The following is a 23255-nucleotide window of genomic DNA, read 5'->3' as shown; positions in this document are numbered from 1 at the left end:
ACAGCAAAAGAAAAAAATAATAATGAGATAACAAGAAGTATTGAAGATGACATTGGTCCAAGACCCTGCAGTAGTTGAACTAATGCCAGGAGCTACAGCTGAGAAAGATAAGGCATAGTAAATCCTTCCTTCACGAGGCCTTAAAATAATTGGTTCCTGACTACCATCTTGCTTAACATCAGTTTAGAAGCTCATTGAACTAGTGTGATACCTGAATAGTGTGAGAGCTTTCCTCTTGGAAGGGTGGGAAGTAATCAGTGCTACAAGTGCCACCAGAAAATCTTGGCAAACTACCAAAAGCTTTTAAATCTTGTAGCAATAACGGGGTTGCAGAAGGGCAAAACCAAAGTGACAATCAGAATGATTGTCAGGGGTCATCACATCACAACAAATACTGGACTTCAGTGCTACTTCAGACTTAGACTGAGTTCCTGGATACCTCATTACTTGGGGATATTCTGTTATGGAAACAAAGATGTTTTCAAAATGGATCTAGGTGATTCTACATTAGTAGGCTAGGCTTCTGGAAAAAGATTAAAGAGTATTTGCACACTTCTTTAAATAAGTTCAACAGCTTTCTCTTGGTAAGAGGGGCTTTGGTTGAGTTTTATTCTCCAGCACAGTCAATTTTCACCTCAGTTTCTGAACCTTTGCCAATTGGCAAATAAAACAAAAGACCTGGTAACTGCAGGAAACCCTGTTTATGAGCTTTTTCAGAAAAATCTTTTTTTGATAATGAACTCTGGACTGCACACAGAGTCTGGAAATACAGACTTTATTACACTGCAATATTAGAGACTGATGAGTATTTCTGTTTTGCCTGAGGAGTTACTTTTAATGCGTAGGAATTAAATGTAGCTCTCAGACGTAAGGACATAGCTAAGCCCAGACAGCTAACTCCATGTAGTGCATTTTCCATTTTAACTAGCACTTCTTGACAGACAGTGATACCCTATGTTATACAAAGTCATAGGGTTATTTATGTTGTGTACATAAAATGTTATTTAGCCTCTTTCACAATGAAAAAAGAAATAATCATTCTTTGTCTGGCTCCTTTTCCTACATGTACCACTAGAGGGTATAACTTACTATTACAAATAACCACGCTGAGAGGCTAATTCTTAGATTACATAGAATATAAGATGTTCATGAGTAATTAATAAGCCAAAGGAATATCTTAAGAAAACTCGTGGGGGAGCTTTCCAGCTTCTACCCTGTCACTCCTTCTGTGTTTGAATACTGATTTTTAGATAGTCAGCTCATCTGTTACTCCATTTATCAGCGTATGCAATTTTGTGATTGCATTATTCATTAATGTTGCAGTTGGGTGCTGTGCAAAGCAAATCAATATAAGGCTTAGAATGCAGTTACAAGGAAATTACTTTTCCTTAAAGCAGATGATCATCTACCTTAGTGCTGCATTATTTTTTTTTTACTTACTGTCATAATATCCCTAAACTACATGAACTAAACCTTAGGCAGTTATTATTTGATGAAAAAAAAAAATCTGTTGCTTTCACCCCCAAAATTTCTTTACACTTGAGCATAATGGGACTGATGAAAGTTACAGTATGCACTATCTTATTTGCATTTAGGTATAAAACCACGGAGTTTAGCTTAGCTCAATTGATCCTAATCATTTAGCAGTAGCTCATTTTAGTCCAGCATGTGCCTTTACAAACTAACACATAGGCTAAACAGTAATAAAATTGCTTTGCTTTAAAATTGGCAATTTTCTCTAACTTGGCAGACATAAAGCATTTCTTGTTTACTACAATTACCTATATAAACAAATTGCAGGAGAGATTACAGATTGATTACAGAGCTGTAAATATTATTGATCCTATCAAGAGTGATGCTTCAGGAACTGAGCCTTCAAGAGCCCACTTAAGCTTTCTGTTACCTCAAGAAAAACGTGTACTCATAGGGATTTTCAGCTGATTCCATATTTTTTTATTTATAAATTCTCTGATGTCCTAAATGTGTCAATCTTGTGTCTGACAGTAAAAAGCATTAATTTTTTTACAGTAAGCCTGAGAGTATAACACAAGACACTGTGGACAGATGGACAATGAACTAAGAAAGCTCTAAGTTATTTCTGGTCTGTAAGAGAACAATCAAACAGCTCTTCCAGAAGTGAGTGATCAAAATACCAACACTTAAACTGCTGATGCATTAGGAAGTCCAGAAGAATAATAATTAGGTCTCTTGATGATCTGTTTTCCTATTTCCTGCTAGCACAGAGGTAAAGCTGTACAGGCATATTTGCCAGATTTGTAATTAGTGGACTTGTATCCTGAAGTATTTCTGGCCTCCACATTTGCAGAAGTGATTGTGATTGCTTCAGTTTTTGTTTCATAACTGCTTTCACTACTGTATTTCTTCTCCAGCTGTCTACCTCCAAATCCAACATATTCTTTCCCGTTTCCTCATAGTTTAAATTAGGGTCGTTAATTTTGCATTGGAACCATACCCAGTAGTTGATTTGAAACAAAATAAGGATTCTCATTCTGTACCCTTGACAGAAATTTACTTCTCCTTACTTAGAGATCAGCCACACGTACAATTTATTTGGCATTCAGCCCAACTGATGGGGTGTGAAACTTCTGGTGAAAGGAAGAAGGAGCAGCTGGCCACAGGGAGAGAGGTACAGGACCTTCTCAAGGGAATATTCTGCCAACTGAGTTTTTATTTTATCAGCAGCTGATGCTCTTTGAGAGCTCCCCAGCTCCTCCACAGTGCTACAACTATTTGGCCATGCTTTGAGAGTGGAAGCTGCCAACAGGTAAAGTCAAAGAGCATAAATGTATTTATATGTAATAAAAAGGTAAAGTGGTACCAGACTCTCATCCATTCTTCCTAAACCAAATGCAGTTGTGGGGATGTAATACACCTGAAATGACTGTCTTTAGTCTAGGAAGTTGAAGCCCAATCTTATCAGCTAACATTAATGATCTGGAACAAGTCCCCTTTTTCTCATATGGAAGTAGAATGTGGGATCTTTTACCTAAAAGATCTGCTCTAGTTTAACCACAGTTATGGAAAATGAGGGGGGAATCACCTGAAGGATGCACACAGCCCACATACATACAAGATCAGAACATCTAAATGTGGCACTTCCTTCCAAACTGAAAATCTCTCCATGCTTTAGAATCCTCTCTGGGTGGGAAGGTGGGTGTGCTGGTTCTCCAGCATCAGTCCAGCCCCAGGCAGTACTGCACAAACCCCAGTTATCATTAATACTATTTATTTCTGACATGTTTCAACTCTTTTGATATTTTAGTATTATCCATGCAAAACGGAGGCAAAATCACTATGTATTTGATCTACTGCATTTGATTTTTATTTTAACAAAAGTTGTAATTCAATCAAATGCAGCAATAGCAATTTTTATTTCCTTTTTATATACTATGTGTTACTAAATCTGTTGCTAACTTGTGGCTTTTGTAATTCTTTTTAAACAATATTTAACATGGTATTGCAAGTTCAAGTGCTATCTTTTAATCTGTATTTTGGTCATGGCCAAACAGAAAATAATCCAAACCTGTTCAAATGACATAAGAAAACATAACAACCTTCATAATCTATTGCAGCCTGTCTATATGTGTTTAAAACTGACTCTTATTGGCAGATACAAGAACCTAAACCAGTAGGAATGGATCAAAGGTATAGCTACTAAGTAAGGTTCCCTAGCAATGGATGAAACATATTTTGCATAGATGTGGATTTTCAGATGTAATTATTCATCTCTGGGTCACTGTTTTGCCAGTGTTGCTGTACATGACTAACAGCTGTTGTTTTCCACCCAGGAGATGGCTGTATTTCAGAGGCTGGTAAAATGATACCTGTACATGTATTCAGGAGCTGCTTTAAGATCCTTTTGTGTTAGTTGGTGTTATGAGACTTTCCTGGATGATTTCGTCTAAAACATAAGGATGACATTGGAGGAATCTTCCATTTTAAATGAACCCTGCTAAATGTCTGCAGAGACACAGCCCGTATGTTCCGATCCAGACACCTCAGTCAGCACTAGTTGCCAACGTAGGAAGAAGAACAAAGAGAAAAAAAATGACTATGTTGTCATTTTTGGAAAAGACAGAGCATGAAGGAAAGGCGACAAAGATGGAATAAGACTGGACAACAGTCTGGTTAGGCACTTCAAGACAGATATCTTAAATCTATTTCTCCATTTTAACTGTTTTTTTTTTGCTTTCACGTGCTGCTTCATTTCACGTTGCCAGGCCCCAAGCAAAATGAAAAGAAAACCAAAATCAAAAGCCCAAATTACACAAAGTCACAAGACTGAGCTAGAAATCCCACTATTTGCAAAGGTTTCTAGCACGAGCGGGGAATTAGCGCAGTTGTTTTGTGGCGCCTCTTGCCCATTGCAGCTGCACACGGGCACTGGCACCGCCGGCCCTCCGGACCGTGAGTCAGACGGCGCAGAGGCCTCGGTGCCTGTGTGGGGTCACCGCGCCAACATCCCTCTCGAATTCAAACAGCTCATCCCCACCAGGCGCCAAGTGCTGCCCCAGAGCCCTGCTGAGTCCTTTCCGGGGCTTCCTTCCTCCTCAGCGGCTGCGACACCATCTTCCCTCCCGCCCGAGCCAGACAGGGCTTTGACCCCGTTATCTGGGAACAAGGCTATAAAGAGGCAGGAAACGGCCTCTTGGAGCACGTAGGAAGTTATCTCGAGATCAGAGATGATTATCACAGCGGTCCGTTTTGTTCCTTACCAAAAAAAAAAAAAAATTAACTAGTAAAAGACCAAAACCTCAGGGGAGGCGATCTCTGTCTCCAAACCGCCTGGGGTCAGGGTGCTGTCACCGCTCAGATCCAGGAGTGCGGAGGGGAGGGAAGCAGGAGAGACCCCGGACGGAAGGGAACCGCACGGTGCCTCGGGGCACCGAGGCGAAGAGGGGAAAGCCTGGGACTGGGCGGCACCGAGGAGGGAGGATAAGCCGAGAGAGGGATGGGCAAAAGATGGAGGGTCCCCCTCAGATGTCTTAAGACCAAGAGCTGGGCAGTTTTTGTGGGTGACCTGCGCCAAAGCGCGCCTGCAGCACCGAGGGAGCCCTGCCCTGTGAGGGGCTGCGGTGGGCGCGGGGCCACCCCTGGTTCACTCAGCGCACGTTCACTCACCCCGGCCGGGGGCGCGCCGGGAAGGTCTAAGTGACTCCAGCACGGGGAACTGTGGAAGGAGAGCTCTCCCCGTGCCCTGAACGCCAGGACGGGGCACCGAGTCCCCGTCCCGCCACCACCACCCTCAGCCCGGCCCCGGGGCGGGCGCGGCCGCGCGCTGCCGCCGCCATGGCGCGTGCGCGGGGCGGTGTCTGGGAGCGCTCCCGCCGCCCGGCGCCGCCGCCATTTTGGTGCTTGGCTCGCGAGGGGAGGGAACCCGCGGGAGGACGCGGCGCCCGGCGCTTCTGCCTCCCCCGTCCCGCCCCGCGCCGGCTCCGCTCGCCGCCTGCCCGTGCCACCCGCCGCTGTTCTTCGCCAACCCGCCTGGCCGGGCCCGCCACAGGCCTGAGAGAGGCGGGAAGGATGCCCTGCACACCCCGCCGCTGAGGGAGACTCGGGGGCCCTGAGCGCCGCGTCTGGCCAGCCCCACCCCAGCTGCTCCTCGGCCCTCCGCATCTGGCGGCGCTGAGCTTCCTTCTCCCCTTTTCCCTGCGTTTCCTCTCTCCTGGGCTGGGCACGAGCCGCTTTCCCCCTCGCCCCCTGCCCGCGCCGCCTCCCAGGCCTCTCTGCCCAGGCCTTCCCTTCTCCGAGTCTCTTCCTCTGCCTGGGCCTTCGGGCTCCTCACCTTCCTTCCTCCCCTCCCTTCCCCTTCCCCGGCCGGAGCCATGTCCTCCGCCGCTCGTTTCGATTCGTCGGACCGCTCCAGCTGGTACGTGGGCCCGGTGTCCCGGGCGGAGGCGCAGACGCGGCTGCAAGGGCAGCGGCACGGCATGTTCCTGGTGCGGGACTCGTCCACCTGCCCGGGCGATTATGTCCTCTCGGTGTCCGAGAACTCCCGCGTTTCCCACTACATCATCAACTCCTTACCCAACCGCCGCTTTAAGATCGGCGACCAGGAGTTCGAGCACCTGCCCGCCCTGCTGGAGTTCTACAAGATCCACTACCTGGACACCACCACCCTCATCGAGCCCGCGCCCAGGTGAGTGCCACCCTGCCCTCGCCCCCCGCACCGCCACCTTTGCTCCAGGTGGCACCAGGAGGCGAGACCTATAAAGGTGTCATAGTCCAGCCGAGTAGCTCCGGGATCCTGGCAGTGGATATACTATGTGTACGAAGGAAACATTTCTTTCTAATACTGGGCCTTCTTAAGGCTCTGGCTCTCGCTGACCATTACGGGTTGTTCTTTCAGTCAAATCATCCACATAACGCAGCGGCCCTGTCCTTACAGTACGTGTAGGTGTGTAAAGGTACTGTGTAACTCTCTACCACTGTCTATAATTGCCTTGCAAGAGGGTGTGGTCGTGCCGAAGCACGTCACCCTTTCTGTGTTACCCTGCTGGTATTGTCTTTCTGCTCCAAGGATGGTTGAGAAGCTGTTTCACCCGTTTTCTCAGGGATTGAAGTACAGCCTCGGAGCTTAATTTGCTGTCTGCCCCTGCATCCACACTGATTACAATAGAACAGGCCTTTATGTGATTAGGCTGCTTCACCCTGTTATGTCAGCATTAATACATTCTAGAACAGCATTTTCCAAACTCCTAGAGTGGCACTCCCACCCCAGAAAAATGTAAAGCATTTATTTCTCACAGTTTGGTTATGTCACTTTTCATCTATATCTGCATACTCTGAGAAATGCTGTTCTAGGAGGATGGGAAAATGTGACTTGGCTATGAGCTCCTTCTTTGTCCTGTTCCCAGCATGGGACATACCTGCAACCTGCATCAGTAAACTGCTCATCAAAAACCCCAGAACATACTCCTTATTTTTCATCAATAAAGCCTTTCTCAGTATCTTATTTCAAAGCTTTTGGGCTTCCTGGATAGAATGAAGAGAAATAAAAACTAGAAAAGTAGTGACAAATTAAAAAGAGAAATTCAGATTGGTTCACTTCTAAATTCTGCATTTTAAAATCTTATTCCATTTTGCAGATTAGCAAGTTCTTAGAGGGGAAGAATAACTTTGAGGTTTATAATCACAATTTAACCTTGGCATAGACCAGTAGTTAATGACAGTCACTTGTCAAAGGTTGACAATAGCTTGTCAAGTTGAAAAAACTCAAGTGGTCAGAAGTCTTTCTGAGAAGCTATCAGGTGATGAGCAGGATGTGACAGAAAGCACTAGCTTTAAGAACTCTTCAAGCTGCTCACAAGTCTTCTGTGTAGTGACTGTGGCTAGAAGGATGGGGAGGTGAAAAAAATATCACTTCCACCATTGCAGGAATGCTTAACTGGAGCTGCCCAGTGTTATGTGCATGCTTAAACTTGTGGACAGTTGGGAGCAAAGAAGTCTTACACTGAAGCAATCTTTATGCTTTATCTCTGTTCTCTGAACCTGGATACTCTTGTACCTTTCTTGATGAAAAAAACCTCATTCTTAATCATTTATGACCATGGCTGACTTGGCTTTCTCAAAGCATTTGAAAACTTGGAGCTGATTTCACTTGCTCACTTGGTATTTGTTAGGAGTCCTGGGTGAAATGTTCTATGAACATTTTAGTACCACCTTATTTTCAGGGTTTCAATTGCTTATTGTTCTTCCCAGCACAGACAGATGGGACCCAACCTGCTGTGAACTGACAGGCTTTTTTTATAAGGATCAACTAGGTGGTTTTCCTTAGCATGATTTTTGTTAAACCTCTTTTTAGAAGAATCAGTGACGTGGTTGATGGTTTGAAATTCTGTTCTAAGGAAACTTCCTGCTGCAAGAGGGAGGATGAGAGGTAGCATTTCCGGATTTCTTTTTATTTTATTTTTAGTTAATGGACTAGATTTAGAATAGGGGTGGACAGGTATTTGCTTCAGAACTCTGGCATTTTCATTGCACTCAGATGCTTGTGCTTCTGAAAGCTGTTCATTCTTTTAATGTCATAAAGTACAACCTGAAAGGTGGTTTTTGCAGTAGAATTAATCAGTTTGTTGTACAGAGCCATGCAGTACTTTTAGATCTCAAATATGACATTTTAAACTTTCAAACAGTTGAAAATAGATTGTTTTAAACTTCCTATTTGTTTTGTGTCTCTAATAGTGAGCTCTGACCATCATTACAGATGTTCCTGAGCTCTGGCCTATGCAGAGTGACTGCTCCCTGAAGGGTTCTCTCTCTCCCCCCTCTTTGACTGCAGCAGGGTGTCTGAAAGATTGAATATCTTTCTGTTCAGGGCTTCTGGCATATCGTGCAAAAATCATAGGGGTTTGAATTCCATCATATTTTGCAAGTAGCAGAAGAGAGTTGAAGTAGGCTAATGACATGCATTCTTGCTATCATATCTTAGATAATAAGTATCTGCTGTGGCCTATATCCGTTAAGATTTCTGACAGCTGCTTTGAATAAAATGTATAACATTTAGGATGGAAATACATTGCAGGGAAAATAGTCTCATTTGATGGCCAGTAGAATATTATCACAGACAACAAAGTGACTGTATTTGACATATGATGGACATAGTAATAAACAATTATGCGAATAAAGTAAAGATAAAACTATGGTTAAGAAGGCAATGGAATATTTCTAGAAGGCTAGCTTTTTTTCCTTACTCCTTTCTTACCAGCGGATGCAAGTATTTCATACTGTCTTTTATGAATAGGTCATACTTTTGTTCTGGTTTTCCACTATGGTGCCTCAAGTCTGGCATTTAGAGTTAGTAAAGTCTCTAGAAGTGGATGCTGTAGTTGAAATCAAACAAATTATTTGGACAACTTAGGGTGGGGGGGCTCTTGGAGAGATTCACAGCTACATTTTTGTGGACCTTCCACCCCAGTCATCCAAATGATTTTTATTTGTTTTCTCTCTCATGCCTGTCATAACTTAGGCTATAGAATTAACTTTACTCCGCTCAAAGGTCCTCACAACAATCCAGAACAGGAGGATGAAGATTTTGCATTATTTCTCCCTGTTCTCTGCATCTGTGATAGATTTTTATTGGGTTTCTGGAGTAGCTAATTTGGGTATTTAAGTAATTGCTTGAGAGCATGAGTTACTCATGAAATGCCTCACAGTACTACCAAGCCAATACTTTCATTACAAAGCTGAACAAGTAATTCTCTAATTGATGCTCCCGCTGTAAAACCGGTACTTGGCTTTGTTACTGGAAACACAAACCAGTAGCCATCACTTTTACCAAGTCTTCTTTACACTTAGGTATCCAAGTCCACCCATGGGATCTGGATCTGCCCCTGCTATGTCCACTGCAGAAGAAAATGTGGAGTATGTTCGGACTCTCTATGACTTTCTTGGCAATGATGCCGAGGATCTTCCATTTAAAAAGGGCGAGATACTGGTAATTGTGGAGAAGCCAGAAGAACAGTGGTGGAGCGCCAGAAACAAGGATGGTCGGATTGGGATGATTCCTGTTCCTTATGTAGAAAAGCTAGTCAGATCTTCTATTGGGAAGCATGGAAACAGGAATTCCAACAGTTATGGTATTCCAGAACCTGCCCACGCTTATGCTCAGCCTCAAACTGCAAGTCCCCTTCCCTCAGTATCCAGTACACCCGGAGCAGTGATCAATCCTCTGCCATCAACACAGAACGGACCAGTCTATGCCAAAGCTATCCAAAAGAGAGTACCCTGTGCTTATGACAAGACTGCGCTGGCATTAGAGGTAAGTGTTCCCTCTCAAGTCTTAGGGTTTTCAACTGCCTTGTAAAAGAAGAAACTAAAAATTGTCAGTGGTGAAGCCAGTGTGGCTGACTTTGTATGGAATCTGCTGAGTTATGTTGAGGGACTGACAAGTTAGGTCACAGTCTGAAGAAACATCTACAAAAATTGCTTCATCTATAGCACTTCCTTTGAGAAAAGTGACCAAGTCAGTAGCTTCAGGACCCGTATTTTCCCTCCCTTGCTTGTTCAACAGTTCAAATGTTACAAGGGTAGTGGAGTGTACACATGCTGCTGTGGAAGTAAGTGGTAGACAGAGGATGACTTTGCTTCTCCACCTAATCTTGGAGAAGGAAAGAGAGTGTTTCATTAATCACTGCAGTGTTCCAGATTGAGAACTGGCATCCTTCAGAGAAAGGTAAGGATTGCTGATACACATAGTCTTTCTGATCCTCAGCTGCACTTGATCTCATACTGAGAGCTGAAATCTGAGCAGAATATATAAGAAATACTTCAGTCCCTTTTACTTTTGAAAAAGTGGAATTTGAGACACCTTAAGACCTAAATTGGGGGTGAGGAGGTCAGATGAAGGAGTGTAACGTAACCTCTAAAGTTGTGCTGGAAGTTCCTGTGCTTGCCAAAGCATTTTTTATTTTATTTTTATTAAGGATATCTTTAAGATTTTAAAGCTTTAGTCTGTAAATAGTAAAGAATACGTGTTACAGTGTTAGTTTAACTGAAGTAAATGATGGATTGGAATACGTTTTCTAAAGCTATATCCAAAACATTGAAACTGTTACTGTTACTTTTATATTTAGATTATTAACCATAGTTAAAAAGTATCTCCTCTGGAAAAAATGCTGGTGTCCAAGATTAAATCTGAGTGTGCTGCAATACCTTCAATGAACAAATGCAAGGAAACAAGCATAGGAAGCAACAACATTTTAGCAAGTAAAATAGTGGTTTTAAAAATACTTTTGAACTTTTCCTGTTGCTTTTTCTCAGTCACTTTGCAAGTTAAAAGCTGTTACCTATGGCTGATACTTTGGACTGAAATTTGAAAGGTTATATTTGTGACTTCCAGTTATTCACAATACTCGCCCTAAGTGTTTTTTCCTCCTGTAAGACTTCTACAGGTGATTACTCTTATGGGGTTAAAAGTTAAATATATATCACTGGGTTTTCTTTGTGTCTTATGAAATCTAGCAGCTTGTTGTTTGTGAACAGTGTGTGAAAATTATCACAGAACAAAGTGTGAATTCACTGCCAGTTGCACTGTACAGAAGATTCCTGCTAAAACTACTTATGCTTCTGAAAGCAAAGCACGGCAAGCAATTGATTTGGTTATGTTATCAGTGTCATGGAATTACTTCAGGGAACTTGCATTGCTCCAGGGTGGCAGAACCACTTGGAAAGTTAGCCCCAAATAGACTTTTCTGACTTGCTCTTTAGGTTAATCCTGTCAATTTAGCCACTCTAGGATACCAGTAGGATTAATTCTCTGACCAACACATAGGTTTGACTTGTTTTGAACCTTCGAATTGCTGAAGTTTTGTTTGAGAGATTCTTCTCATCCAATAATCACTTACTGCCTCATGCCTTTTTGTCTTCCCATGCAGTCTGGTTTTTTTTGCAAGTGCACCTTATCCACACTGTGGCTTCTCAAGAGCTTCAGAAGCAGAATTCTGGGAACTGATCCATCTTTTCATTGAAATCAGTGATTACAGTTTCTCCCTACCTATCCATGCATAGGGAACTTTTTTGTCACATGGACTATTCTTAAAGAAAAACACATTCATCTTTTCATGATCTTCCCTCAGGTTGCCAAACACCTGCAGGGCCATGATGATATATTTAATCTCAGCCTTGTCAGGGCTCTACACATCACTAAATAATCTAAACCATTTGAAGCTTCTGTTTTGTGAGACCACTGAGAGTAGCTTGTGTTAGACAAAGAACAGGTTATGGGAATGTCCTGGGGAAGAAAGTTCATGGTGTTCTTTCATAAGAATAGTATTTGACATACTCTACCTTAGTATAAGTGTACTCTAAATGGAAGCCCAGCTTGTACAGGTAGCACACCTTGTTAGTATAATTACATGGTTCCTGATTGTGCAATCTCATTTAAACTGACAAAACAATATAGGAGGAAAATATCTGTTTGCTGGCTCTAGCCCTGTGTGGTCAGCACACAGACAGTACTTAAAAGGAAGAGAATACCATCTGGAGTAAATAAAGCTATTGCATAGTAATGCTTGACTTCCTTTTAAGTGGAGGGATGTCATTCTCCTGGGTTCAGCTTGAAAATGGGACAAGCTCCCTGCTTGCAGGTCCAGTTTTTCTATTGTACACTATTGCTTACATAAGCTGACAGAATTTCTCTTCAAGAAAAGGTAAAAATTCATAGCCAGCCTGTTATAGAGAAGTTTGTTTTGTAAGCAAAGTATACCATTTTTATTTATTTATTTAAATTTCTCAAATGAAAAATGTAAAGTGACTGTTCTACAGAAAATCTGAAACAAGACCTGTTCGGTTAGATAACAATGGAGTGTTCAGCTTTTAAATAGTATTTAAAGTGTGACAGTTTAAGAGCAACTGCAATGTTGTTTCTGTAGGATACTAGGTCCTAGGGCATTTATTACTGCTGGGCTACATTTATTTAGCATTCATATAGAATCACAGAATGATTTGGGTTGGAAGAGACCTTAAAGATCATCTTGTTGCAACCCCCTGCCATGGGCAGGGACACCTTCCATTAGACCAGGTTGCTCCAAGCTCTGTCCAGCTTGGCCTTGAACATTTCCAGGGATGGGGAGTTAACAACCTCTCTGGGTAACACTATTGGTATTACTGGAGTGACTAATGTCTAAGTGTTGACTAGATCCTACTGCATTATATACTCTACTTTTATTCTCTAAAATAAAAAATTATAATCTGTTTATATGCTAAAATGGTAGTTTCAAGTGTAGCTACTATCTCAAAGCTTACAGCTGGTGGTACATATAACTTTGGGCATCTGTCTGCACTAGGGAACAATTAAAGCCTGTGATAAGTTACATGTATTTCTAAGATTTAGGTATGCTCTTGTCAGATGAATTAGTTACCTTGGCACTTCAGATTTAAAGCTTTTAATTAAATGAAGTTTATGGTTTCTCACTACAACTATTACTAATATATGTAGAATTTTCATGGATACTGCATTAAAAAAAAAAAAACAACCAAAAAAAAAACCAACCAAAAACCAGACCACCAAACAACCAAACCACAAAATAAAAATAAAAGAACTCCAACCACACAACTGAAAAGCACAACAGCCGACGACCCAGATCTGTTTCTTTACTTGGGTGCTTTAAGCCAAGAAGCTATTTCCTTCCTTTCTGGTGCTGTAGAGGAAGGGATATGAAGGACAGGGATACAGTGTCCTGTGTTTACTGGGACTAGAACTCTACCTTACGGGATTACGTGCTGCTGTTCTTCAATCCTGCTTTACTATGGAAAACTAGGAGGGCAGTCTTATGTTCAAAGGTCATATCACATGGGAACAGCAGTTGAAGAAGGTGATGAATTTTGTAAGAGCAGAAACTCTGGCACTGTGATACAGAGCAGCAAAGTCCACCTGGAAGTTTCCCAGCATTTGATAACTAGTAGTAGTCCTGTAGCCAGCCTGTTAGTAATAATATGCTAACAAAGGTTTTTTCTAAACTGACAAGCTCAAACCAGGCCACGAACAACAAATTCCAAATTTACTTGTAAAATGGAACAAAATGGCATAAGGGACCAGAAAATGGGAGATCAGCGGCAGCCACTGGATTTATACCTGTCACATATTTAAAGAATGGTTCTTAAATAAATTGCAAGAGCTCTAATAAGTGTCATAGACAATTTTGAAGGCAGGAATAGTCCTAGAGTTCATCTCCAGACTTAACATGACAGCGTTTTGGAATCAGAGATTTTTTTAAACAAGAGTTGCACTATATTTTTATAGCAAAGGTTTATACTAATGATAGGTTTTTGTAGCCCTGTGCCAGCGTTGTACTGTTAAGTAGTTTATCTTTTCATGATGTATCAATCATATACATGTGTGTTTGCTATACAAAGTTAACCCATCAGGGAAATGTTTATAATTATATAACTGACTTACAGTATTTCTCTTGAGCTTGTTACAATTAGGTTACAGTTAACTTTTTCCCTCTTCAAAGGAAAGTTGAGAGAAGTAGGCCAAAATGTGCTAGTAGGAGAACTTTCTTAATTAGGAAATTAGGCTACTTCTTTCAGTGGACAACAAGCATTGTGTTTTTCTCAAGCCAAGAAAACTGACTATTGCTGTATTAAAGATTAAAATGCATCTAACCCACAAGGTCTGGATTTTAAGCAAAATATTGAGCCTGTACTTCTGAAGGGTTGATTGGGGAACTTCAGTTGTTTTAACTATTGAATTGAAAGTGAGCTCTCCAAATTCTGTACAATCATGACAGGTGGCTTAATCCAAGGGAGACAGGCTGCTGTCATTTAATGAAAAGCAGCACTTTTTCAGTGCTGCAACCCCTACTCTGACCGTTTTCGTAGCTCTAGGTGAAAAGCAAAGTTCCTTTGTTTTACTCTGTTCCTAGGTGAGGCCAGATTAATAGCATCTAGGACTTCCACATTTCTGTGCTGTCCTTTGACCTCTTTTCATGTCTCAAGAATAGAAAGTCTTTCCTCTGAACCGTTTGATTCTCTGGTTTGGGCATCAGCTATTATTCTTTCTGGCACAGAACATCAGAAGTGAAGGAAAATTAAGCTGTGCTTTCAGCCTGTTGGTCTCTTGGATCTTCGAATGCATAAAGCACCAGCGCCTTCAGTGTCCCTTTGTCCTGTCTGCAGAGTGGCTGGATTCTGCCTCTTTTGTGTAGCTTCATACCTTTTAGAGACAATGGGATTTCAGGTAGTTTCTCAGTGTCTCTTGTTTGTTCTTCTCTGTTGGTTTTGGTAACTAACATTTAGCGTTAACAAAGAAGGTGAGGTGTGACGCTAATTAGGATAATGACTGAGATTGATCACCCCAGAGATTCCAGAGAGCTGTGCTTTCTGTAGTATTGACCCAGTGGGCTAAAAGAATGATTTAGAGTTTTAATGCATTTTTATCTCCTTAAACTTAGGTTACAGAACTCTATGAGCCATAGAACTGTTAACATACAGTGGTTGGAATATCTGTAAAACTCATTGAATTGGTTGACTGTGTGAATAAAATGGCATTTTGTAGAGTATGAATCAGCTACAAATGGGAAACAGGTATGGAAGAGTCCAGAGTGAATGAAGCAACCTTTCTGACTGGCATGTTCCACAGCTCCTGTTTCCCCAGGGCTTTGAATTCATGCTCTAACAAGGACATAATGAAAGATGCTATCTAAAATATGTTTTGATTTTATCATTTGGGTGTAACCAAATGGCTGCATTTCAGAAGAATTACTCATTTCAGCAGTGATGCTTCCATCCAGTGATGCTTGTGTGCTTTAGGACTGGATTAACCTGAGAGATGCCGAGTCTAGGGAAGTGTTATCCTAATTTATAGATAAGGGCCATGAGCTGTCCAGAGTCATACAGGAAGTCTGTGGCAGGGATGAGAATAGAACCAGGTCTCCTGACTCTGTCCTGTGCCTCATCATAAGACAATCCCTCTGACTGGCTTAGAACACTCTCTGCAAAAAGTTAAATATTTTAGTGGGAGATTGCACCCCAACTGACCATATTATAGAAGCTTTATAAAGCACTTACCAAATAGTGCTTTTACTTAATATTTTGGGGGAAAATACATTACTTGACCAGACTCTTCTCAACGTTGCCAAAATGAAGGTCTTTAACATAAGATCCATAAGTTACTCTATCATGAAATCAAGGTTCCTGCTCCAAAAATCTCACTTCAGCATGCTGTTTCATCTAGCCTTCTCAGGGAAACTGCATTTTTGAGATAATATTGCACAAGATGATATTCAGAAGCTTTCATTAAAAAATAAAATAAAAAATAATATAAAGTTATTGCAAACTAATTTAGTATTCCAGTGGTTCTTGGCATATAGGAGTATTTTTTGAGTAGCTTTTGTCAGCCAGCTCTTTAGTGGCAGATGCTGATGTATAAATACATTTATATGTGTGTATATATATATAGCTTTGCCCACCCAACAGTGTAAAGGACATTTTACATCCTTAATCTACATGGCAGTTTGTTGCAATGCAATAAGAGACATATTGTAAATATTTTTTTCACTCAGCTGAAGTAAGGCTCCCAAACCTACTCATGCTGTGAAATCATTCAGAGCCAAATTTTCTAGAGCTTCAAAATGAATAATGGATTGAACTCTACAGCACATGAACAGAATTATATTGTCAGATTCTCAGAGAATGCAGGTCCATGTTTTTGATCCATTATACTAGAGATTATTTTTAATATTAAAGGGTTTGAGGGTGGATTGGGTTTATGGTCTGGTGTAAATGCAATTTCCTGTTAGCTTTTAACTGGTGTGAAGTTGGCTGCATCTTCTTCGATTTGGTCTAAAATTTGGAACTTAGATCTGTCTTCAAGGGTTATTTAAATATAGCAATGTAACACTGAGTATTTATAGATATTATCAGCCTTTTCCTAAAGAGACATTCGCTGGGTTCCTGTTTAGGTCATCTTGTTACTATTTAAAGCTTTCTCTAGCCTTTCTATTTGGTGAGAAGTCTGACAAATCATGCTTTTTAGCAAATACACAATTAAAGCATGCTGCAGCAGGCCCTGCAGAGATGAAAACCAGTCAGGTTAATGCTGTGTGTACGTGCTGACTATCATGGGTAGTGTTCAGCTACTTCATCCTATGTATGCTGGCTTCATGTTTGAGTTCAGGAACAGCATAAATAAAAATGTCCATTTAAAAAAGTAATGTAGTCTCAGTTATATCCTCCTCTCTTGGAAGTGCAAGATTACAATGGTTCCAAGTGTGAAAGTCTCAGATTTGGGGGGATAGACAGGACACAACCCAAATAGTGGAAAAAAAAACCAGAGAAGGTAGAGCAACACATTTTGCTTAAATGTCTGGCTTTATTCTAACATGCTTAAATCTCTAGAAGTAGTTCCAAAGTTGGACAAACTGTATTGTAAGAGATGTAACACTGAGTGACTGACTGGCAAGGAGTTTATTGTGGTATCTTAAATTTCACTTGAGGATTCTTGCTCCTGAGTGATCTTCAAAAATACCTATTGGAGTAATGGTAACTGGTTTAAATGGGCTTCAGATCATCTAGGGACATGCACACTGTTTTATAAACTAGTGGGGTTTAGTTTAACATAAAGTACATAGGTCTTACCTGAAAGATTTTAGTTTAAGGATCTTGGCCAAGGGCATATCTGCATCTATTCTGAATTTTAATACTATTTAGATAGTGTAGACAAATGGTTATACATACTGTATCGAAATTAAAGTCTATTTTTTTCCTTAAATAAGAAGATTAAAGCTAGTTTCCTTTGAATTTCATAACAGTAGTTTGGTAACTGAGACTCAGCTACAAAGAGCTTGAACCTAGTTTGGGAAAGAAACTTATGAACTGTTGGCCCTTGGTCATAGGCTGGTTCTACTTTTCGTGACATTAGTTCTTAGCTGATAATGTCAGTTTTCTAATATTTACTATCATTACCACATAGAGTCAATTAAGTAAACAGGAAGGGAGGGGGAAAGTTAGAGAGCTGCTGCAAGAGACCACGTGTTCAGCTGTCCTGAAGCACTTGAGAATGAGCATTTAGCTCATCTTAAATGCTGCTTGTCAGATGGGATATTTTGCTTTCTAAATTGACCTAATCCAAATTAAATACAGGTATTGAACAATAAGAGTATAACTTATCATCGTGTAGGCCGATGTTTCTTGCTCGATCATAGTTTAGGTTTTTCTCATCTTTCACTGCCAGACAGGAAGAGACAGTTATGGTAGGAAAGGCCTGACATGTCATCATTCCTGTTTCAAATCCTTTGGCAGGAAGCAGAGGTGAAAACAACAAATAAAGCTAGAATCTTTATACCTAATACTAAAACAGAGAGGTTTGAGATTGCTTTTGCCTGCTTTAGAACTGTACCATTATTTTAGAAACTACAGAAGGTTCTCAGACTGTGATAATCAGAACTAAAACTTCAAGTAATGGTTTCTTTGCCTTCGGGATCTTTCTTTGAAAACCTAAATTTCCTGTAAGTCAGCTGATGCTAAAACCAGTACAAGTACTGTGCTCTTTTGAATGGATGTTGAGTCTCATCACTGATGGAAGCTTTCGTGATGGTAATTTGCATCTAAGCTAAAGATACTGTTGCATAAAGCTGCAAGGCTTTCTATAGGAAAAGGTGTAGTTTCCTAATTTGTCTTTCTGTTGGTAAATCTACATGTCGAGTATATGTAAATACACATATATTCTGGGAAATACACAGACAACATTATCGGTTTTAGCAGCAAAATATTGGTAGTTAAGTGAAAGTGACTTTTCAATTGTACCTTATGCCAAGAAGAGGGGGAGGTTTCTTTCCCTGTAATGGGCTTGTATTTGTTATTCCTCTTCATTTGATTTGCATCAGAGGTGTGATAACTTCTCTTTTTTTTTCTAATCCCACAGGTTGGAGACATAGTGAAGGTTACAAGGATGAATATAAATGGTCAGTGGGAAGGAGAAGTCAACGGTCGGAAAGGGCTGTTCCCCTTCACACACGTGAAAATATTTGACCCTCAAAACCCAGATGAGAACGAGTGACTCCCTCTGCCCAATTTACACTGCTGCTTCATTTTCCTGGCTGTCATTAGCATTGTTTGAGGTGGGATGATGACTTAATGGCACATTGCTAGCATTGCCCATTTTCCAGCTTGCTGCAGTTTGACGGTTCTTTTAATATACATTTGGAGTACATACAACTGAAGTCACTGCCTGACCTTCATACCGTAGTTGCATCATCCAGAATTTTAGTTTCACTTTTAAAACTATTGGGCCTTAAGCTGGAGAAGACTGAACCGGAATATTAGCAGAGAGGTATGGGAAGAAAACCTTTCCTCTTGAGACTTCCATGGACTTTTTCTAGTTTGCTCAGTAGGAAGAGCCCTAATCTTAGATCAAAACATGCAACCCGTGCATTACTGTCCAACAAAAAGCAACAACAAAAATGCAATTTTAGGACTGAAGAAGATTTAGTTTTAAAATTACCTGTCCTAAGGTAGTACATTTAAAATGACGGTCTCTTCAAAGGACAATAATTGGAGCTTATGTATTCTAAGCAGTTGTATTAGACACTGCTCCTTTCTGTTAACTCTTAAGCTTGTTGTTGACCTTCCTGAAACAGTGTGTGTTAAATGCAAATAACCATTGATTGAGCTGCATTGAAGCTGAGGCATTTATTTATAAGGAAACTTAGGAGGGTTTGAAACTTGTAACCTGGTTTTGACATATTTAATGACTTTCTATGATTTTTGCAAGCACTAACTGTAGAAAGTGAGCTTTAAGGGGAAACACTTTGGCCTGGTCTATATACAGCTCTTCTGCAGTGTTGAAAGTGTAGTTTTACTAGTATAGAAGTGCTCATCTATTACTTGATAGACAGATCAGATTGACACGGTGTGGAGAGGTAGGAGAGGAGCAGGACAGAAGAACTTGGTAAATACTGATAAAATCCTCTTACTTCAACAATTAAACACCTTTTACATCCATTTCTCTGTAGGCTCCCTGCTCTCTCCAAAGTTTCCTAACTATGCCAGCCCCAGCTCATTGAAAGCTCCTTTTCAAACACAGTACCTTTTTTTCCAGGGTGTCTCTGTGTTGCTCTGCTTCTCTTCCAGGGCTGCTTTCATCTTCTTTTGTTCTTCCCTCTTCTTCCTTGCTTGTACCCCAAGTCCTCTGCATGTTATCATGGGTTTCTTTACCCTTCCAAATGAGTTGGCTCTGGTTTATATATGCCCCAGGTCCCTCCCCCTCCCAGCATCCTCTAGAAAATGGTTAATTGGAGTCAGCTGCCTGAGTTGCCCATGTGATAAATCAGTGTTCAGGCTGGAGGAGGCCACAAAGGTGTCTGTTATCAGTACAACTTCTTCCCTATTTCTGTACCTAAGCTATCCTGCTGTAACTGTACCTACAGCAGAGAGCACATGGCTGCGGGAAGTGCAGTCCATGCCATGCAGGTGCTCATCCTGAGCCTGGGTGCAGGATATCAAAGTGTAGGTGCAGTGGAATCCTGTGCCACCTTCTTCAAATGTGTGTTGTAGGTGAACTGGAATGCTCTTTTCAAAATGATGGAATGCTGAATTAACAGAATACACGTCTGCAGAGACTACAACCAGAAAACCTCCCATTTCAGACAGCCTGGTTAAAGCAAATGTCCAGTGTGGAAGCTACAGGAAAACAGCAGCCTCCATTTTTCAACTTTTGAAGGCTGTCAGTTGTAGCAAAATGAGAAACGTCAAACACCTGCTTATAAATGTCAAATGATATAAACATTGTCTTAAGCTCCAGCACATTTTCTTGTTGATTTGTGTTACTTGATCCTAATAAAAGCACGTTGTTCTTAGTTCACATGGAAGTGCCATGAGATCCTAAGCTGGAAGGCATTGAACTGCAAAAATGGCATTTGCAACAAGACATTCAAAGTGCCGGGTTTTAAAGAAGTCTCTCCGTTCATCTATGAGCTGTTTTCTGTAGTATTGATCGAGTGGCTGACAGTCTAGAAGTTCTTGTAGAGCATTTTACTACCAAATTAACTGTGAAGTAGAGTAGCATTGACTGAATTGTTTGGTGCTGTAATTCTTGACAATAGGCATTGACATTTTGTCTTGCAAAGAAAAGCTATGCAGCTCTTAACTAAAGAAGGTCATGCTTTTCCTGTGCCCCTACGATACCCACACGTTTACTACACAGATTGTACTACTGAAAGTCATCTTTTGAATACAGAAACTGCACTAAACTCAGTCTGCTGCAGAGAAATCTTATTTCAGGCCTGACCTAGTTACAGGCAGCTCTTCAGAAGACTGATGGTTGAATTCTTCCTTTGCTTGGTAAATAAATACTGTGAGATTTGAGATCTTGAACACAGCTTTTAACCTGATTTTTTTTTTTCACTGAAATAAATGTCTTGACTCATCCCCTCCTTGAATAAGGTGTACACTTTGAACACAGATGTTGGTTTAGGTTTAATTATGTTCTGCAGAAAAGCAAAACATTTTCCTTCAAAACTATGCAAAATTTGTGTGTAGTGGCATCTGATGCAAAGACAAGAATTCTTAAATTTCTGTGAACCTGGTTTTAGGCCACAAACGAACAGTGTTTCTCCAAGTAGCAGTGGTGTGGTTCAGGTATGTAAAATGTGGTTTCAATGTAGCATACTGACCAGCCTAAGCTGATTGTAACCTTGCTTCAAAATGTGTCTTGGCTATTTTACTATGAGACAAGTATTTTCATATAAAGACTGCATTGGATCAGTGTGTGTTTCTCTCTGAAGGACTCTGGATTCTCAATCGCTTGTCACTTGCTCACACGTGTGCTGTCTGTTGCTTTATGAAACCTCTTAAATTGGAGTGATAACCTATCAGTGTAAATGTTCTTGGGCGTGTAAGGTAACCTTAACATGAAGCATGAGAGCCTACAAGTGATGGCTTCAATCTATGCACCATTAAAGTTGTTCTTGCTTTGGAACTAGGAGCTGGTGTAATGACCTGGTGCCACAGTAGGCTTAGTGCTTGGCTTCCTCCTGCTGTGTACATGTGTATATAGACGTTGAAGCCTCTGACCAGTCTGAAAGTTTAAATGAAGACTGTTTTAATCAGTGTCCATCACTGGATAAGCGCTAATTTAATTCATGATTGTTTACAAATTGGGAAAGAATAAACAAAAGGGAATATCCTGTTTGGGTTGGGGCTCTGAAGAGCCTGAGCATTATTTTTGTAAAGGGAAAAACAGCATTCTTTGTGCCATTTCATGTGCCTGTAAATGAATTTTTATATTGTATTAACATCCTGGAAATGAGTGGGCTGCCTTTGTTTTCTAGTCCAGTTTTCAAGCATTTTCCTCAATTACCTGCATTTGAAAGTGAGACCTGCCTAAAAGACTGCCTTTTGGGACCAGTGAAAGCGTTCCTGTATAGTTGTCATTTTCTGTTTATTTGTGTTAAAGTGTGTTTTGGGTCAAGGATACAATTATTGCAGTGGGAAAGGTGGCCTTGTATTTGAGACAGTCTTCACTGTGTAAACTTTTAAACACAATATGTAATTTAAAGACCATGATCTTCAGGCAATAATATTAAGTGTAAGCTTTTAAAATTTATTTTGGGGATCATAGCTTGTTTTATTTTTTGTGCTATGAAATTAACAGTATTAAATGAATTATATTCTTAGAATATATGGAGTGTCTTTTCTTAAGATTAGTGCCTTTTTAATTTCTTACTCCACTTAAATCATAGAACTGGTCCCAACATCAAGCCACTGTGTTTTTTTCCCCAGTGCCCTGTTTGTACAGTCTAAATAAAACTCGCCTCAACTTACAGTATTATTTGTTGTCTTTAAGTCTTAAAACCTTGACAATAACAGCAGAGTATGTAAGCCCTTACTCTGTCATTATGATGCCCTGTTTTGTGGGTGAACAGAGTGCCAACTGAAGTTTTCCAGAATCAAAGGAAGAATTAAGCAGGAGAAAACACTGTTGCCAGGCTGAATGATACTTCCCTGTTTCGTCCTCGTGCCTCTCTCAGACTATTCTGCTGGGCTCTGGAGGTTCACCTGAAAAAGATGCATCTCTGGTTATCCAGATTATCACTGTCTCCTCCACTCTCACGCCCGACACGTCTGATCTTCCTCCACTGTATTTAACGCTGCTCTTTGGCCAAGGCTTTTAAAGGTCTCTGGAGATTATGACCTTTGTTTACTGTGTTCCCCTTGACTGTGCTTGTAAGAGTGACTGATTTATGCAAATGGTTTGAATTTAGCTTATTACTGATTGAGTAAATAAGGTGTAACCTGTGCAGGTGTGGGAGAGGGGAGTGACTGGCATCCTGGCCCCTGCTGAGAGGTGCCGGTGTAACACATCAGAAACGTCTCCTTTCGGAAGTGAGAACCCGGATCCTGGTCGTCTTTTTGCCTTTTTAGTCAATCCAGATCAAGAGTAGCACTAAACTTAAGGCTTTTCAGTTAAATCATTACCTGAGTGTTGATACTTGAGATGATCCTGTATAGGAGGAAAACTTAAGAGGAACATCAGACACTCAACTGCTGCAAAAGAGAAGCCTACAAAGCTTGCATTGGCTCCCTGGACTCTGTAGGTATGGTGACAGCCTTGTGTTTGTCTTCTCTGGAGTACAGATTTCCATGTGATGTTAATAAACATTCATAGCCAACTCTGCATAGTGTCTTATCATCAAATAGTCACATTTGGCAAGTTGCATTTCGGAGAAAACCAGTTGTGTTGTAATGACACAAGCAAGAACAGGTCAGGTACATGCAGTGGGATTGATAATCCT

The 23255-nt window shown here is 40.9% G+C and overlaps 1 protein-coding gene across 1 annotated transcript; it reads left to right on the top strand.

Annotated features, from left to right (window-relative positions):
• The first annotated feature begins 5553 nt into the window (after positions 1–5553).
• CRKL (CRK like proto-oncogene, adaptor protein) lies at positions 5554–22139 on the top strand. Its single transcript, XM_017814106.1, has 3 exons — positions 5554–6160; positions 9319–9781; positions 18386–22139. Exons 1-3 carry the CDS (start codon positions 5847–5849, stop codon positions 18518–18520), a joined length of 912 nt encoding a protein of 303 aa, XP_017669595.1. The 5' UTR covers positions 5554–5846; the 3' UTR covers positions 18521–22139.
• The last annotated feature ends 1116 nt before the right edge of the window (positions 22140–23255 follow it).

The sequence above is a fragment of the Lepidothrix coronata genome, unplaced genomic scaffold (assembly GCF_001604755.1).
Source record: "Lepidothrix coronata isolate B3197 unplaced genomic scaffold, Lepidothrix_coronata-1.0 Scaffold44, whole genome shotgun sequence".
Classification (NCBI taxonomy): Eukaryota; Metazoa; Chordata; class Aves; order Passeriformes; family Pipridae; genus Lepidothrix; species Lepidothrix coronata.
The sequence above is the reverse complement of the archived record's forward strand: the minus strand, read 5'-3'. Positions and strand labels throughout refer to the sequence as shown.

Excerpts from the sequence above, each read along its gene's own strand:
- CRKL (XM_017814106.1), top strand. The coding sequence starts at position 5,847 with ATGTCCTCCGCCGCTCGTTTCGATTCGTCGGACCGCTCCAGCTGGTAC. Across the intron at positions 6,161-9,318 it reads CTCATCGAGCCCGCGCCCAG|GTATCCAAGTCCACCCATGG; the intron begins GTGAGTGCCACC and ends CTTTACACTTAG. Across the intron at positions 9,782-18,385 it reads AGACTGCGCTGGCATTAGAG|GTTGGAGACATAGTGAAGGT; the intron begins GTAAGTGTTCCC and ends CTAATCCCACAG.